The 16,338-nt window shown below is 42.5% G+C and overlaps 1 protein-coding gene across 1 annotated transcript in view; it reads left to right on the forward strand.

The window, feature by feature from the left end:
- TNFRSF19 (TNF receptor superfamily member 19) overlaps window positions 1-16,338 on the forward strand; it is a 178,102-nt gene that overhangs the window by 26,527 nt on the left and 135,237 nt on the right. Inside the window, exon 2 of the mRNA XM_085621595.1 lies at window positions 4,808-4,900. Within this exon, the coding sequence (XP_085477721.1) occupies window positions 4,832-4,900 (69 nt within the window). The 5' untranslated portion in view covers window positions 4,808-4,831. The remainder of the gene's footprint in view (window positions 1-4,807; window positions 4,901-16,338) is intronic.

Below are 16,338 nucleotides of genomic sequence, written 5' to 3' on the forward strand. Positions count from 1 at the left end.
AAGAGTAGCAGGAAAAATAATCTATGTAGTGGAAAACCACATCCAAGCTAAAATCTTGGATATAAAAAAAGCAGATAGGGATGGAAAGCTCCTCATTGTGCTAAGGCTGAAAAGAGTAAACACTGTTCATAATAGATTCACAGAGAGAACTAGTGGAAATCACTTGTAAATAAAGATTATGAACTAGAGAGTTAAAAATATCTTATTCGAGATAGACATTTTCAGAATGATTGTAAAATATTGATCTAACCCTAATCTGATAAAGACAACTGCTGGAAGAAGCATAGAAACCGATCATGAGGACTACGATGTAACAGCGATTTAAAATCCTGCAAACAGTTTTTCTGTCCTTGATCTAAAATTAGGCCAGTGGTATCCGATCAAACTGGAGTATGGTGCCCGAGATCCATTGAAGAAATCCTTTATCAAAAATATGAATAGATTTTGAAAGTTTGTCAACAGAAAGAGTAAACTTTAAATAAAATCACCAAAGCTCAGGCCTTACCTGACTAAAAGTGTTTATCAACTAACACTGCACTGTCATTTTGTTAATTTGCAGCATAAGTGTCTGGAAACCAGAATTACGAAAGAAAGGATGAGATTATTATTGGAATTCATGTGTGTTTTTGATGTCATGACAGAAATTGAACAAGGGTCCCTAAGGACGTTGCCTTCTACATACACCTAAAAACGACATGAAAAGTTGTACCAACTTTTACAGGCGTTATGTAGCACAAGGTTTTGGGAAACAGTCATTTTTTGATGGAAATGATAGAGGTGAAGTGGATTGTCATATTCAGTGGATTGGATACAACTTTTAGAGAGGGTTTATGACCCAGATTTCAATGAGTTAATTATCAACAAGGAGAGTCTTTTAGATAAGCCCAATATAGAATTTCAGGTATTAAAGATTACCGAGGCAATTATATATTTATTTGATAATAAAGCTCCAGGACCAGATGAGGTACCTTCTGATTTATATAATTCTCACCATTCATACTACACATAATAAACATTTTGAATGTGGCATGCAAAGTGGGTACTCTGGCATCGTGGTCTAGATTTGTTTTTGTACTTGTCTTTAAAAAAGGGCAGAGGGATGACCCGCGATGCTATAGGCCCACCTCGCTTATTGACTCTGTGGTCAAGTTTATGGGACAGGTCATCCTTTCTAGATTAACCGCTTGCATGGAAGATAATAACATACTGTCTGACCTGCAACATGGCTTGAGAGCCACCCGGGGTACCCTGGGCCAGTGTCTAAATCTACAGATGGTAACAGGGAAATATACAGTTGAATAGGGTGGTTCACTCCATTTTTCATTTAAGGATCTTATGTCATTTTTTGAATCAGTTAACAGAAATAAACTATGGTCAATCCTTCTTAACATGGGAGTTTACAGAGGCATAGTTAGTTTTTATATGAATTACATAAAGATCTAACAGCCGTGGTAAGAAATGATCTAGATGGAAGTTGTGCCATACCTTTTAAAGTTCTGCTGGGTGAGGCAATGGTGTATTTTAGCTCCACTCTTCTGTACCCTGTATATCAATGACCTGGGTCCAACATTATGTGCAGCATGCAAAATTCCGGCACTATTTTATGCTGAGGATGCATTGTTAATAGCGAGAACTGCCGTTGGCTTTCAGCAGCTCTTCAAATCCTTTGTTGCTTTTATGAATAGTTTGGATTTAAGTACCAACTGTAATAAATCAAATATATGAGTTATGGGGCCTAGGGGCACTGGACAGAGAAGGTGCTTTATGGAGGGGACTGAGATCTCAAGGGTGAAGGCCATCTTTTATCTTGGTATCTTGTTTCACGAAAGAGGGTCCTGGGTGCCACTATTGACAGGTAAAAGAAATTCGATAGCTAGGGAGATTACGTGTGTGTTTGACTTTGCCTCCAGAATGAGTGTAAAACCAATTGAAGCTCTGACTAAAATGTATCAAGCCAAATGTATTTCAGTGACAAATTACAGCAGTGACATTTGGGGATACAAAGATAACCCTGAGCTACAAATAATAGAAGATAGTTTTATGATGCATGTATCAGCTGTCTCACACTCTACCCCTTCTTGTATTGTTCACAAAGAATTAGCAGTAGGATACATATCAGATCAGCTTACCATGCTACCCTGCTCAGATGGATTTTGGCATGGTGAAACACAGAGCTGGTGCTAAATCGGGACATACTGAAGGACTGTCTGAACCTAAATAAGGGTGATGGTATTCCATGATAAAGGTACATTAAGTCCTCATTCACAGAACTAGGACACCCAGAGCTGTTTGTGTCTCCTGATCTGATTGTTTGCGCTGACCTAAAAAGGGTTAAAAACCACCATTTGGCCTTAGCTCAAGAAAAGAGAGAAATTAGAGAATTGTGTAAACCCTCTGTATGGGACTATGTTATACTGAAATCATGTGTGACAATTGAACCATACCTTACAGTGGTAACAAATCCTCGTGGCTGGAATGAAGTTGAAGATTAGAAATATGTAGTTGTGATTCCTTTTCACCCCAAGACACCATGCACTTTATAATGTTCTGTAATCACTATAGAGTTCCATAACAAATGCATATTTTACTCCTAGTGAGAGATAAATAAGTCACTAGAGTGAAATATGCATGTTTTTTTTTCTTACAAATTCTATTTAATTAATTGATATATTTTAATGTATCAGGTTTTTTTAACTGGGGCTGGTAGATTTAGAGGAACTTAAGCTATTGACATACACTAACAACAGGGCTACGTGTGTGTTATTACGAATGAAGTTAATTCCCCTTTGTTTAATAATGAATGATGATCTTACAGCATTGTATTTTAGCTACTAATGTGTGTAGATTTTAATTGGAGCTTATGATATTGTTTTATTATTTTAACTTATGATGAATGCAGATTGATATTATCATTAATTTATTATTGTTTACTTGGAAATATCTGTCTTACTAAGTTTGATTGAATTCAAAATTATCCTTTGTGTCTATTATGGTTTTAAGTAACTAAATAAAGAAGAGACGCAATTCATCTTTTTAATTGGATCAATGAAAGCACACAGTGCATTATCCAAATCACGAAATACCAAGGCACTTGGAGGAGTATGACTAGCTAACATTTATGATTATTAGACTTCATTTTAAATAGTGAAAGGTATTTGATGAACATCAACTTTGGAGGACATCAAACTTCCCTTTACTCTGGCTTGCTCCAAATATGGGACGCTTGGATAAAAACTCAGATAAAGTCTATTCAGGACCTCTACATGTAGATCAAACTCTTGTCATTTCCCTAACTACAGGTGAAACAGAATATCAAAAATATTGTTTTTTTAATATATTTGTGAAGCTAAGCAACACCATCTAAAAATTACAACTCCCTCATTTGACACCTGAACTACTCAAACTCTTGATCCCAGTCGGGACTAAGTGACACACATCCTCTACAACATTTAAATTCATCATTACCCTTAACTTTAATCTAAAAAAAAAAAAAAAAAGGACTGGCTTTAAGATCTAAACTTAGATATCACTGACAAACACTGGAAATACATATTTAAATAACTCTTTCAATCTTAAATAGCTATTTCAGTCGCCAAGTAGAGGTAAACCCTTGTATCCCTGGACTCCCATCAACAAATAGGAATATAAACTGTATTTGCCACCAAATCGCTATACAACTGCTTTGGCCTAGTTAGGTGTTTCAGTAGCCTGAAAACACTAACAGGAAAGGACATTTTTACTTGTCCTCACCTTCAGATGCATACACTTCAATTGGAAGAATGTCAATAAAGTATCACACCATTATATATGGTCATGGGTCTACTGTTCACACCAGTGAATCACTAATATCACGAATGTCCCCCACTTGCAAAACAGAGGAAACAAACTTAATTCCTGGATAGAATGGATCTCTACCACCAACAATTGAAACCACCTTGAGCTCTTTCTGTTTTAGATGGACCATTCCTCAAGCCCTGTCTTTCAGTTCCATCCTTCATATTAGGTACCTACATGCCACTTAAATTAAACCATCCCTACTCTCTTCGTAAACTGTGATCTAGTAAACTGCATATGCCTGCAATAAATTGACATTCTATAAGATACAAAATTGTACAGTATCACATATGGTAAATAGAAAGCTTCATACCCCTCCTGATATCTCTTCTATTTTGCTTCTCTTTTTATTTATTTATTTCTCCCCTGTTCCTCATACTCTCACAAATTTCAATTTGATTCTCTTCACTGACATTTCTTTTTTCCCTTTACTGGGCAAAATGCACGTTTATAGAGTTTCTAGTGACTGATAGTAGTACTTTTTTCTCACAATAACATATGTTTGACATCTCATTCACTTTACTTTAAAAAACAAATCTTCACACAATTTTCCAGTCCGATTGGACAATGTTATGAAGTTCCTAGACAATATCTAATGCAGCACTTCAATCATTCTATCAAAGATAATTTTGAATTGATAATAGAAACACTCTTTATTTTTAATATATGTCCCTTTCCTTCAATTCAAAACAAATTGTTCAAATTGGAAACAAAATAATGAGTAGCACAAATACTTTGCAGGTACTATTCTAATTGTACTGTGGTAATATTTTCTAGCTGCAGATGAATGTTATATTTACAATTTGACTTTTACCAGACCTCTGCTTGTTAATGAAGTGTTCTTGAGTATGATTTGGGTAATTTATAGCACGCATAAGCTTTTTAAACCTGAATGTAAACTATCACAAAACATTGATTAGGTGCACTAATGCTCAACTCTAAAACTCTATTTCCATTGCTTTTCTTTGTTTAGCTCTTACAAATTCAGCCTGAAAAAATGGGCTGTGAAGCATTTGAAGGCAGAGGTCAAATACTGAAGCTGTTAATATTGCTTGTTGCGTATATGGTAAGTGGACAAGATCTTATGTCTTAATTCTAGTTAATGTAATATTGGTCTTTCGTCATATACGAATTGTGTTTTTATTGAGTTTAGTTATCTATTCCCACTTCTGAAAGTTGCCTTGCTAAGTACAAAATATTGCTACTCTCTTCTTTTTCATGCCTCATCTTCTGTATTATTTGTTTGTAATATATACTAGATAAACACACATGTATATAAATATACATATTTATTGAACAAATTGACTGCAGTTGAGGTATATAGAGTATGTCAGTGAACCCAGAGGGAAGTCACAGTGTTTCTAGATGATCATAGTGATCTCCAGGGAGTCAATAAATGTACAAAATGTATCCACAAGATCATTCCCTATTTCGTAATCAATAACTCTGCAATACACAGTTTCCATGATGCAATGATTATACTTTGTTGTATGTAGATTGTTGAATAATAAATATCAACTTTATTCCAGTCAGTGGGTGTGCTGTGCTGTTGAGTTTTTGTGTTATTGTGTTGTGATGTGGTGGTTTAGTTTTCTGTGTTTTCTTTTTCTTCCTGATTGTTTATGTTTTTGTATTGTATTGTAATACTAATAATACTTCTTGTATAGAAAATCAATTGGTGTCAAGGACTGTTATCATACAAACTGAGCCCATATTTACTTTATGTTACAATATTTATTTACAATATTGTGTTGCATTGTAATACTAATAATACTTCTTGTATAGAAAATCAATTGGTGTAAAGGACTGTTATCATACAAACTGAGCCAATATTTACCAAGAAGTTATTCGAGGAACAAATTTTGGGCAATGACATGCTTTTTGGCACAATAATATGCTTCTGCGATACTCCAAAAGCAATAGGGTTTATTAAAATATTATTGTAGTGCTGTAGGTTGTTGTTGATATTTTCAAGTGTTTGTTTTGTGGTTTTGTTAAATTGTTTGTGTTCTGATGTTCTTTTGTTGAGTTGTCATGCAATTGTCGTGTCTTGTTAAAATTGGACCTGTCAGGCACCAGGGAAATTCCTACAGGTTTGGACTTTGCATTATTGCCGACTGATCCATTCATGGTGGCATGTCAGTTAATATGTCTACACTATGTTGCTAAGACATCTACACTTTTTGGAACTCCTGTAATAATGGCACCCTCACTGATACAAACCCAAATAACATCAATGAGAGAGAGAAAATGGGAGAGGAAGAGAGGACACACAATTGGTAGCCATGTACATGGTCGTATATTGCAGTCGAGCAGTTCTGGTTACATGATAAACTGATGATTGCGACATTTCTCCTACAGCCTTATTTGGCATTGTTGGACAATAATACATGTGAACTCATTATTTATTGTTGGCACTGTATGTTTATTTGGGGATAGCTAGCATGACAATTGTGTTTTATAACAAACATGGAAATGTTTATTGAAAACAGTAAGTGAAATGCTAGTCTGTTTTTTCCAGTCTGTGGTATTAAGTAGAGAAAAATATTTCAGTATGTCATTCAGGAGCTGTGGGTCTAGTAAAATGCAAGTTTTGATTTAAAAAGCAAACACATCCTGTCTGTTGAGGTGAGAGATTTTGGGCAGCTACTTTCTGCAGATTAGAGCTAACAATAGACTCTGAAGTTCAGATTCTATATGCCTTTAATTATTAGAGTTCTGAATAAATAAAAGGTAATGGTATAGAGCTGTAAATATCTAAATCCATTGTCATACTTGGAGTTAATTAGTTACAGCTAAATAGCTAGAGTCATGGAATTCAGACCTCCAACGAATGAAATCTGTATTTCACAGAATTGATGTCACAATGAGGACATGACCAGGATTCCCAATGGATGAAATCTTCACGGGAGTGATGTCATGTGTATGAAATGACATTCCTTGCCAGCAAAATATAAGTTCTGGATCTAATGCTTTTTGTGCAATAAAAGCCATCAGACATATAATACACAGACACACAAAATGGCAGTTAAAAATGCAATTATTCTTGGACATCACATATAATTTCCACATTCCCTTACTCATCACAGATGGCCTCACAAGTGATAATTTATGTAATCACTGGTGACATCACATTTGACATTATCAGTGTTAATCGAAAGGACACATGCCAGTCAGTCAGTCATGAATCCTTTTTTTTGTATGATTATTTAAAATCTTTCCAATGTTTATAGAGAAAAAAAGAATTTACTATGAAATAATTTGTGCGAAAAAGTGGATTAAATGCAAATAGAAGAATATCTTGAATTGCAACTAGCATCACAAGGATGTCCATCAGCGAATAAAATACATACAAAGAGCCTTTAAAAGCGATGTCTGGAGTGTTACGTTTGATGCTCTAAAAAATAAAAGCCTGGGGTTAGCATCAGGCATATAAAGTGCTCGGCAGTGTAACGGCAAGTTACAACAGTAACCATAAAGTGCAAACTTTCTAAAAGGAGCCTGGGGCAATATCAGCGGGCATACCCATCACACAAAAAGTAACATGCCTAGTGGTGCCTGAACAGCTTATAGTGTAAGATGCATAGTATTGCACAAGTTCATAAATGGGTACTGCTTGCCGTCAAAAGCTTACTGAGGTAGGATTTGTCTTTCCAGTCTGAATTTAGCCTGTCTTATAGAGTTCTTTAAGGAGTTCCTGTATTTGGCTGATATATTTGTCAAATTTGGCCAGGTCATGTGTCTCCGTATTGTGAAGAAAAAATTCTTGCCGCATTGCAAGTTCTTATTCTATGGGTTAAGAAAAGCGGTTTTAACAGGGTGCGCGGTTTTAACATTGAGCAACAACATAATAAATGGTTGAGCTACTATGTTTTATAACTGCAAAGCCTGCAGTTCACAATCATGGAAAGGGGGGGACATTTTGGTTTCATTTCTTTGATCTGGAGGCCCATCAACCTTGCAGCCATGATCTGTTCAAGGCAATTTTTCCCAATTGAACACTGAAAGGTATGGTTGTGGTCTCAGACTGGGTGGTTGCTTGTTGACATATGAAGTTGCCTCTGCTTCTAGTATCGGAGTGCTCCTCAGTTTAACCATATCGCTGAGCATTGACAGTGATTTTGTCTGTTTTTTCATGATAGTTTAAATGCTGTTTGCAAGAGCAGAAGTTTATTCAGTTCGGACAGATCTATTTGGAGGGTGTCAAGTGATTCATTTAGGTAGTTCAGGGGCTCTTCTTTGTTTCAAAGATGTGCCAGAGAATAGTTTTCAGAGTGTTGGGCACTGCCTTAATGATCCTGTAGTAATATTTTAGGAAGGCATCCATATTAGACCACATTTAGCCCTCCAGGCTGAATTCAAGTCTGATCAAACAGCCTCATATATTGGGGCATGCTAAAGACCCTCTTGTAAGCTTTAAGGTGCGGTTTTTCCATTATTTTAGTGAATTCACCCTGGATAGCTTTGTGATCGTAACTGACCGCAGGTGGGAGGGTTGCCCTGAGTATCCATTGTATTGGGACTGAAGAAGGGCTTTCCAATACATTGTTGAACTGGCAGAGTTTGATGGTAATTAGTTCAGCCTTTACTTTGGGGTGGCTCAAATGATTTTTATTATGCCATTTGTGGACAACAACATGCCCAGATAGTTGTATGATTTTGTCCTTTTGATTTTTAAAGTGCCCAAGCTCCAGTCATAGGTTAATTTCTTGTTCGTCCTCTCGAAAAAGTTATACCTTCTGTCTTCAACTCATTTGCCGTAATTTTGGTTACCTCGTTGTACTTGTAGGGGGCATTTAAAGCTTTCTGGATCCCAATTCTGGAGTGATCCAGAATGATAAATTCATATGCATATTACAGTATAGTGATATTGGCAGCTCTCATTTTTGGCGGGATCAGATTTGCGTGTTTTAGAGCCAAAGACATATTCACAGTATATGGATTAAATACCAAGGGGGCAAGGACAAAGCCTTGCTTTAATCCGTTGTCCATAGGAATTTTTCTTCCTATGACCGTCTGAGATTGCTTGACCCTCACCCAGGTTGAGGAGTATAGTGATATTATTGCCCGGAGCAAATTTTTCGGAATGCCCAAGTCCTGTAATTTCCGCCATAGATTATTTCTGTCTACCGAGTTGAACGCTGCAGAGTAGTCGACAAAACATTCATAAAGGGAGGGGGGCAACCTCTGACTGCTAGCTTGATGTATTAGATAGGAAAGTGCGACTATATTATCCATGATCATAGAGTTCGACCTAAAGCCAGTTTTGCAAAATGGAACTATCTCATTTGCCACTGTCCAACACTCCAATTCTTTTAGGAGGACAGAGGCGTATGCTTTAGCTTCAATATCAAACAAGCATTGGCATAGCCAATAGGTCTCGCCTTTGGGACCTTATAAGTGTTTAACCATGCTAAATGCTTATAAGGTCCCAAAAGCGAGACCTATTGGCTATGCCAAGCAGCCGTGCGGCCGCGAAAGTGAAAATAATCGCGGTAAAGCGCGGTGCGCGCACCCGCGCACATGCACTGTAGCTCTAAGCTGGCCTGGTAGCACTTTTTGGAGCCCTCTCAATAAGTCTCGCCAGACCAGCGCATGAGCTGGGTCAGGCGAGACCTAAATAGGTGATAAGGCAATAGTTGGCTGGATCCTGCCTATCTCCTTTCTGGAATATAGGATGCAAGATTGAGCTCCTCCAACTTTCCGATACCTGACAAGTCACTGAACATGTGTGGTACAGTGGGAGGGGTATTGTAGACCACAGGTTGATGTCATCCTTAAAGACTTGGGCTGGAATGCCATTTGGCCCGGAGCACCCATTGCTCTGAATTGATGCAAGGTTTTTGAAATAATATTGACTGTGAACATTAACTCTTGGTTTGGGATGTCAGCTGGAGCTCATGATTTTCTCGGGGAGAAGAAATTTGTTGTTTTTGCTAGGTATAACTTATTTACATGCTGTGTCCACTGGAAATTATCAGTCGCATCATTCTTGTCCTTTTTTTATTTTTAATGTATCTCCTTAAGTCAGCCAGACCATGTATGCCCATTAATGAATACAAGTATAGCCACTCTTTGTACTTCTGTTTGAGTTTTGTGGACCACGCCAATTGCTTGTGTTGTCTTATTAGGGCCCACAGCTTTCACCGCAGCTCTGTTTTGCAGATTTTGTGTTTTTGGCTTTTGTTTCTGAAGCCTGCAGATATTCAGCTTACTTTCCATTGTAGGGCACTTTTTTGGAAAGGGTTTATTAGGAGGCCTTCAAGGGGCTGGTGGGCGGCTTAGAGTTAGATGGATGTCTTTGATAAAGGTCTCCTGGTTGGCCAACAAATATTTACCATTTCGAATCATGAGAGAAGGGCTGCTGAATGATTTCCATGCAATACGGTTTGCAAAGAGACTGGTCCCCTATTTATTCACCAAATTAGTTGTAGATTTTCATTACCTTTTGAAGTACCCACTAATTTCTGACATTCGCGCTTAGTCGAGCAGTTTCAGCACTGTGCGGAGTAGAAGATGGTCACTCTGTTGTGATGAAAGAATATCAAAACTCTCCAAGTGCCAAGATTTTATCCCAGGAAAACACGCAGTAAAGAGTGCTTATTCCCCTGAATGTATTGGGAAATTTTGAGACTACAGATGTGTTTTCAATTGCGTGTTGAATGGACTTGAGGCCATGTTTGTTTAGCAAACTTCGGAGCAAGTTAGTCAGAGAACTCAGTGGTGGGTGGTCAGTTAGGGTTACTCCCAGTTGGTGAAGGTTGAAGTCCCCACAAATTATGATATTGTAGTTTGTGTGATCACATAGCACAATGTCTAATGTTTCACATAGTTGGGTCATCCTATCCGGGTTCTTGGGACTAAAGCTATTGAAATAGAGGTTGATCAGTAGAATCCTTGTCTGGCGGTCAGTAAATTTTAGACCTGCCAGTGTGATCAATAGTATAATTTCATCCTGGGCTGAGATTTTTTTCACTTTTAGGTCTAGTCCATTGTTGAGATATTTAGAGAGGCTGCCGGATGTTCTCCCAAAAATGTTTTTTTATTTTTTGCAGCTTGATGTATTTCATGAAAGACGCAAATTGTTCTAGGACTTGTTGGTCAGGTTTCTTCAAACAGAATAGATCAGCATTCACTATAAGCGAGCTTGCAAGGGTGATTTAAGTAGCTTGTGCAGCCCAGCAACCCCTTATCTCCCAACGGGGAAACGGCACAGCCAAGCCCTGTCCAATGCCTGTTGGATGGGGATGGATGAGGGGATAGAAGGTTATGGGGACTGTGGCAGGGAGAGTAGTACCAGTGTCAACAACTACATGTACTCACAGAAATGACACAGAGAAGAGACATTACAGCATTTACACTCACAAGGAATACTCCTTGGTGTCAAATGCAGCTGTGACCTATCTGGGAATTTTTCGCAATACACGCTAGCGTAAATGAGAAACGCTGCCGTCCAATTCTCAATTGTCAACGGCACCTTAGGCCTTTTAGCCAACTCGAATTCCTCCTCTTTCGAACCCTCTTTTGCCCTCACCTCCCTATGGAGGAGTTTAAGCATCTCAACATATTCCCCTTTCCAAATCCGTTCCTTTGTGGACAACATTAGATGAGCGCCCAAAGGCTTGGTAACACCCATGTATGGTAAACGTTTTATCTTCACCTCCTTACTCTCCAATTTGGTCTCCCCCTCCCCCGTCTGAATTTCCACCGTCACCTTCTTGTCCGTCATGCTCCCCATGTCTCTGGCTGTCTTACCTGACCCTCCGACCGCACTCTTACCTGCATCCTCAGTTCCTATCCCAACATCCACCACATAAGCACACTTGTTCAACCTACCCCCCGCCCCTCCTCCCTTTCAGCCCCACCCACACCCAACAACACCATCACAGGACACCCGAGCAAAGACCGTTTACCTGGCGCCAAGGACTCCGTCCGCCGTTCCACCCTGCGTCCTGGCCGAGGGGCCGAGCTGTCCTCCCATCGCGATGTCCGACCCGTGGTCAGCGCAGAGCGTCGTGACACCTGGAAAATACTAGAAACAACATTACCCGGCCCCCCCCTCCCTCCGTGTCAACATCTCGCACCTCTCCCTCTTCCATACTATCCTCCTCATAATCTAGCTCCTCCTGCCTCACGCCCCCGGCGCTTCCCGCTGATGGCACAGAATGCACCCTACGAGGAAAACCAAACTGTTCTTCAGTGTTGCTCCGTCCGCATTGTCCCCCGGGATGTTGCGTACCCGTGGGTGTCGGGCCAGCGAGCCCGTCCCTGGCCTACTTATGCCAGCCACGCCGGGATCCCCCGCCGGTACTGGGTATGCCGCCCAAGGCTCCACCCTCCCTTCTCCTTGGTGCCAATGGGCCGCTCCCAGCCCTACCAAGTCTGGCACCCCGCGATGGCCTGGTCGCCGCTCCACCGCCTACAACAAAAAAGGATGGTCTGGTGTGCTGGGCCGACCTCTCTTCTCTCTCCCATCCCAACCCCTCTTACTTGCTGCCCCCAAAGTGCTCGCAACCCACACCCGCCCTACCGCGCTCAGATCCACTACCTCCTCTGAGTCCCGCACGTCCCCCTCCCCATCACTCCACTCCAAACCCCCCACCCCAGACCTCCCCCCGGAAACTCGGCCACGCACCCCCTTCCTCTAGGGCGCCACCCCCCACAGCCCCGGACAGTCTTCAGCCCCCCCCCCTAAAACCTCCGGGCGTACCCCCAAGCGAGACCCGGCCTGCCACCCCCTCCCAGGGGCCCCAGAAACTCCCTCCGCCCAAGAAGGAAAAATGTCCAAACCCGCCCAGTCACGGTCGCTCCCATCCGACTCGATGAGCAAAGGAGAACCCCCTCTATCTGCCTCCCCTTCCACCCCGCCCAGAAGCCCCCAGACCTCCCCCCAGGCCTGACTGCTCCCCTGCCCCCACAACACCCCCCCATTGCGCCTGCCCCCCAAAGCCATACCCCCTACCCTCTCCCCCTGCCACTAAAGGCGCCTCACTTGCCCCCTGCGTCTCCTCCACAACTTGGCTCTCTGACCCCCTCCCTCCCCCCGTGGGCTCCAAGACAAATTTTTTGCTTATAGCTCTAGTCGGGGCCGCTCTTCTGACATGCAAGCGGCCCCTCTCTGTTAGTGATCTCGGAGGGGAGCCACGCGCCGGGCTCCCCCTCCGATCACCAGTCTGTGCCACACCTTTCACTGCCGTGCCTTTTTCCCCCCCGCCCGCCTCTCCCGAACACCCCGGACAGCGCGCGCCTCCCGCACGCTGCCCCGCTGTCCCCCCGCCTCCTCCTGCAATGGGGCCGCTCCGCTGACTGAGCGGCCCGCTGCCAACACTGCCAAAGAATGTTCCCCCGCTGGGGCCGCTCTTCTAGCATACGAGCGGCCTCCAGCCACATGCCGGCCCGGCGGGGAGACGCGAGACGCGCTCCCCCGCCGAGTCACTTTGCCCACAGCTCTGCTCACAAAATGCGCATCCCCCCGCGCCTCCCGCGACCCCAACCGACACAGTCCCAACATTCAGGGCCACGCTCCGAACAATCGCGTGGCCCCCACCGCTCACCTTTGCTTTTTCCACCTTCCGGGGGGGGCGAGCCGGCCGCGACGGCGGCCGCCAGCCCGGCAGACGCACCTCACCGGGCGCGGCAACAGCGGGGATCAAAAGATCGATCCGCCTCGTGGAGCAGCCGCATTGCTTCCAGGACTCTTGAATCGCTACCCACCATCATCAAATGTGCACAAACACGAGCCTCACGATCACTGACAAAAACCTGACAAAAACTTATCAGCACTGCGCTCCCAGCCACCAGGTCACCAAACCTAAAATGGTGGCTGGGAGAACGCGAAATTCACCTAAATACCCCTTGAGCTACATCTAAAACATAGGGCTACAATTGGGTAGTCCCAATGTAGCCCAAAACATGCAAAATGGCCGCTCGCCGGCCAATACCTCCCCCCCCCTTTCCCAATCTGCCCGGGGGGCAGACCTCGCCGTGCTCGGCTGCCCCCCAAGCCCCCATTCTCCTATCACCAACACCCGCTGAGCGCTACGGGTGAGCACAGGCAAAGTTCCTCTGCCATGGCTTATGCTGAGGACATGCTGATTACAGTAGTCGGGTTGAGTCATAGGGGAAAGACGATATTAGTTCCATATCTGTATCATTGGGACTACACAGACTTAAGTTACAGCTAAGTTCTAAGTTGCAGGTGAATTTATTTGTGAATTTACTTACACACACACTACACCCCTGCTTGCTATAATAAGCGATTTTGTGTGGGATTTATTGGTAAAATGTATAGCTCCTACTATAGATAGATTAGTTCCTAGGTCCTCTCCAAACAGCTCCTTGGAAGGGTTGGCGCCTTTCTCCAATGATGTGTTTGTGATCCTTAAAGTTAAATATGTCCCTATTACTTTAAACAAAATGGCCGATCGGGTTATTTGTTTTCTCTTCCAACTTTTAATAGTGTTATTTTTGCTGAACCTAAATGGGTATCACAGCCTGTGGCTGTCAGTTATCTTCCTCCTATCAGGTTTCTTCTGCAGAGAGCTGGAGGGGGCGGGCTTTCTAATGCTTCTAATCTTTGCTATGCCCCATAGCTATGCGCGCCATTATGTAGTATTTATTTTCCACAACCCTGGCCTCTTCCACTGTTACTGAATCTCTTGCTCTCTTGACCAGAGCTGCATTCCAAATCCAAGTGGCTCCCAAGTTGGGGTTGAAATTATCTCACACGCCCTGGTGAAAAAATAATAAAGGCAGCTGACATTTTTAAGTCGCACAGTCTTACGTATCATTCTCCGAGAGCCTTTGCAGTGTGCGCCTGTCTCCATCGGTACAGGTCCCAAAGCACCGACCCGCGGCGGCCACGACACCTTGCAAAGCGCCAAAAGTGCCCTGGATTGGCAGCTTCTGAGCGCGTTTTGCATACAGTACAGTTATACATAAGTTCAGTGGAGAAAAACAATGCGTGAAATAATGTAAACCAATATTGGTAACATAGATTGCATTTAATTCAGTTCAGCTGGCTTGATTAGCACAGATTTATAACATGATTTCCTATTGAAAGTCAGCAGGATGAGTCAGTGATAATATTTAGACGTGCACCACTGACGTGCTGATTGGCTGTACATGAGACTATAATTGAAAAATATTGATACACACAATTATCCTAGCCTCTCCATATCCTTCCCTTCATAATTTGTCTACTCGCTATTTAAGCTACAGTATTTTTGCCTATTACTATTTTGTTAGAGAACTGAGATCTCCCATCGGTGTAATGCGAGTGCCGCGTCACATCTCCCATCGGTGTAATGCGAGTGCCACATGTCACATCTCCCATCGGTGTAATGCGTGTGCCACGTCACATCTCCCATCGGTGTAATGCGAGTGCCACATGTCACATCTCCCATCGGTGTAATGCGTGTGCCGCGTCACATCTCCCATCGGTGTAATGCGAGTGCCACATGTCACATCTCCCATCGGTGTAATGCGTGTGCCACGTCACATCTCCCATCGGTGTAATGCGAGTGCCACATGTCACATCTCCAGAAGCCCAGATTCTTCAAGTATCCTGGTCGTGGCCACGAGGTTCCCATCAGTCGCCTCTTCTCTCAAGCACTTCTCCCTGGTGTATACATTAAGCTGCAGTCTGGCGTTGTCATTAAACACCCACTGGCTTCACAGAATTTAAAATGGCGTTGGACTTATACAAAGGCTGATACAATACCCTCAAATATTAGGATTCCTTTTAAAGTATTGTATTGTCCTAATGACATGGCACACATAAAACATCTTAACTTTTTTTAATTCACTTATTTAATTTGATCATTTTCAGGGCTTAGAAACAAAGGTCAACGCTGGTAGCCTTTTTTATACTAATATTCCGGCTTTAGGTATTTTCCGATATATAATGTCCCTTCCACAGTGCTTCCCTTCTGTACGCCCACTCGAGGAACGATGTGTTGGTGACTAGTTGGATAGTTGCTTAGTGGCCATCGTACTCAACATTCTAGGCCATGAATCGACCTCCAGTGACAGAGCAGGGAAAGCATGTTTGGCTTAAAGGCCAGGACCGGCTGAAGGTGTCCTTATGCCCTTAGGCTATGTGAATGATCATCAAACTCGATTTGTTGGGTTTCCTCTTTGTGTGACAATACCGTCCGGCTGCCAGGGGGGGTGCAGCCAAATTGTTTAACCCATACCTATATAAAGGCTGCTGTATATTGTGTCTCTCTGCATTAGTCATTGCAATGTTGGTGTTTATTAGCCAAAAGGGGCATCAAAAACAAAGTGATGGTTAGCCAAAAGGGGCATAAAAAACAAAGTGATGGATGGAATACTTGAATTAATCTCAGCCACTAATGATTGTTTGTGGCCGCACTGCAGTCCACCCGAGCGATTGTTAGTGCCTGAAATGAATTCAAGCATTCCATCCGTCCCCTGGTTGTTGTTGCAGATGACGCCTTAGGTGCGATGGGTATTCCCATACGTGTCCCCTGATCCCTGTGC

This window comes from Triturus cristatus, chromosome 8 (assembly GCF_964204655.1).
Source record: "Triturus cristatus chromosome 8, aTriCri1.1, whole genome shotgun sequence".
In the NCBI taxonomy this organism is placed as follows: domain Eukaryota; kingdom Metazoa; phylum Chordata; class Amphibia; order Caudata; family Salamandridae; genus Triturus; species Triturus cristatus.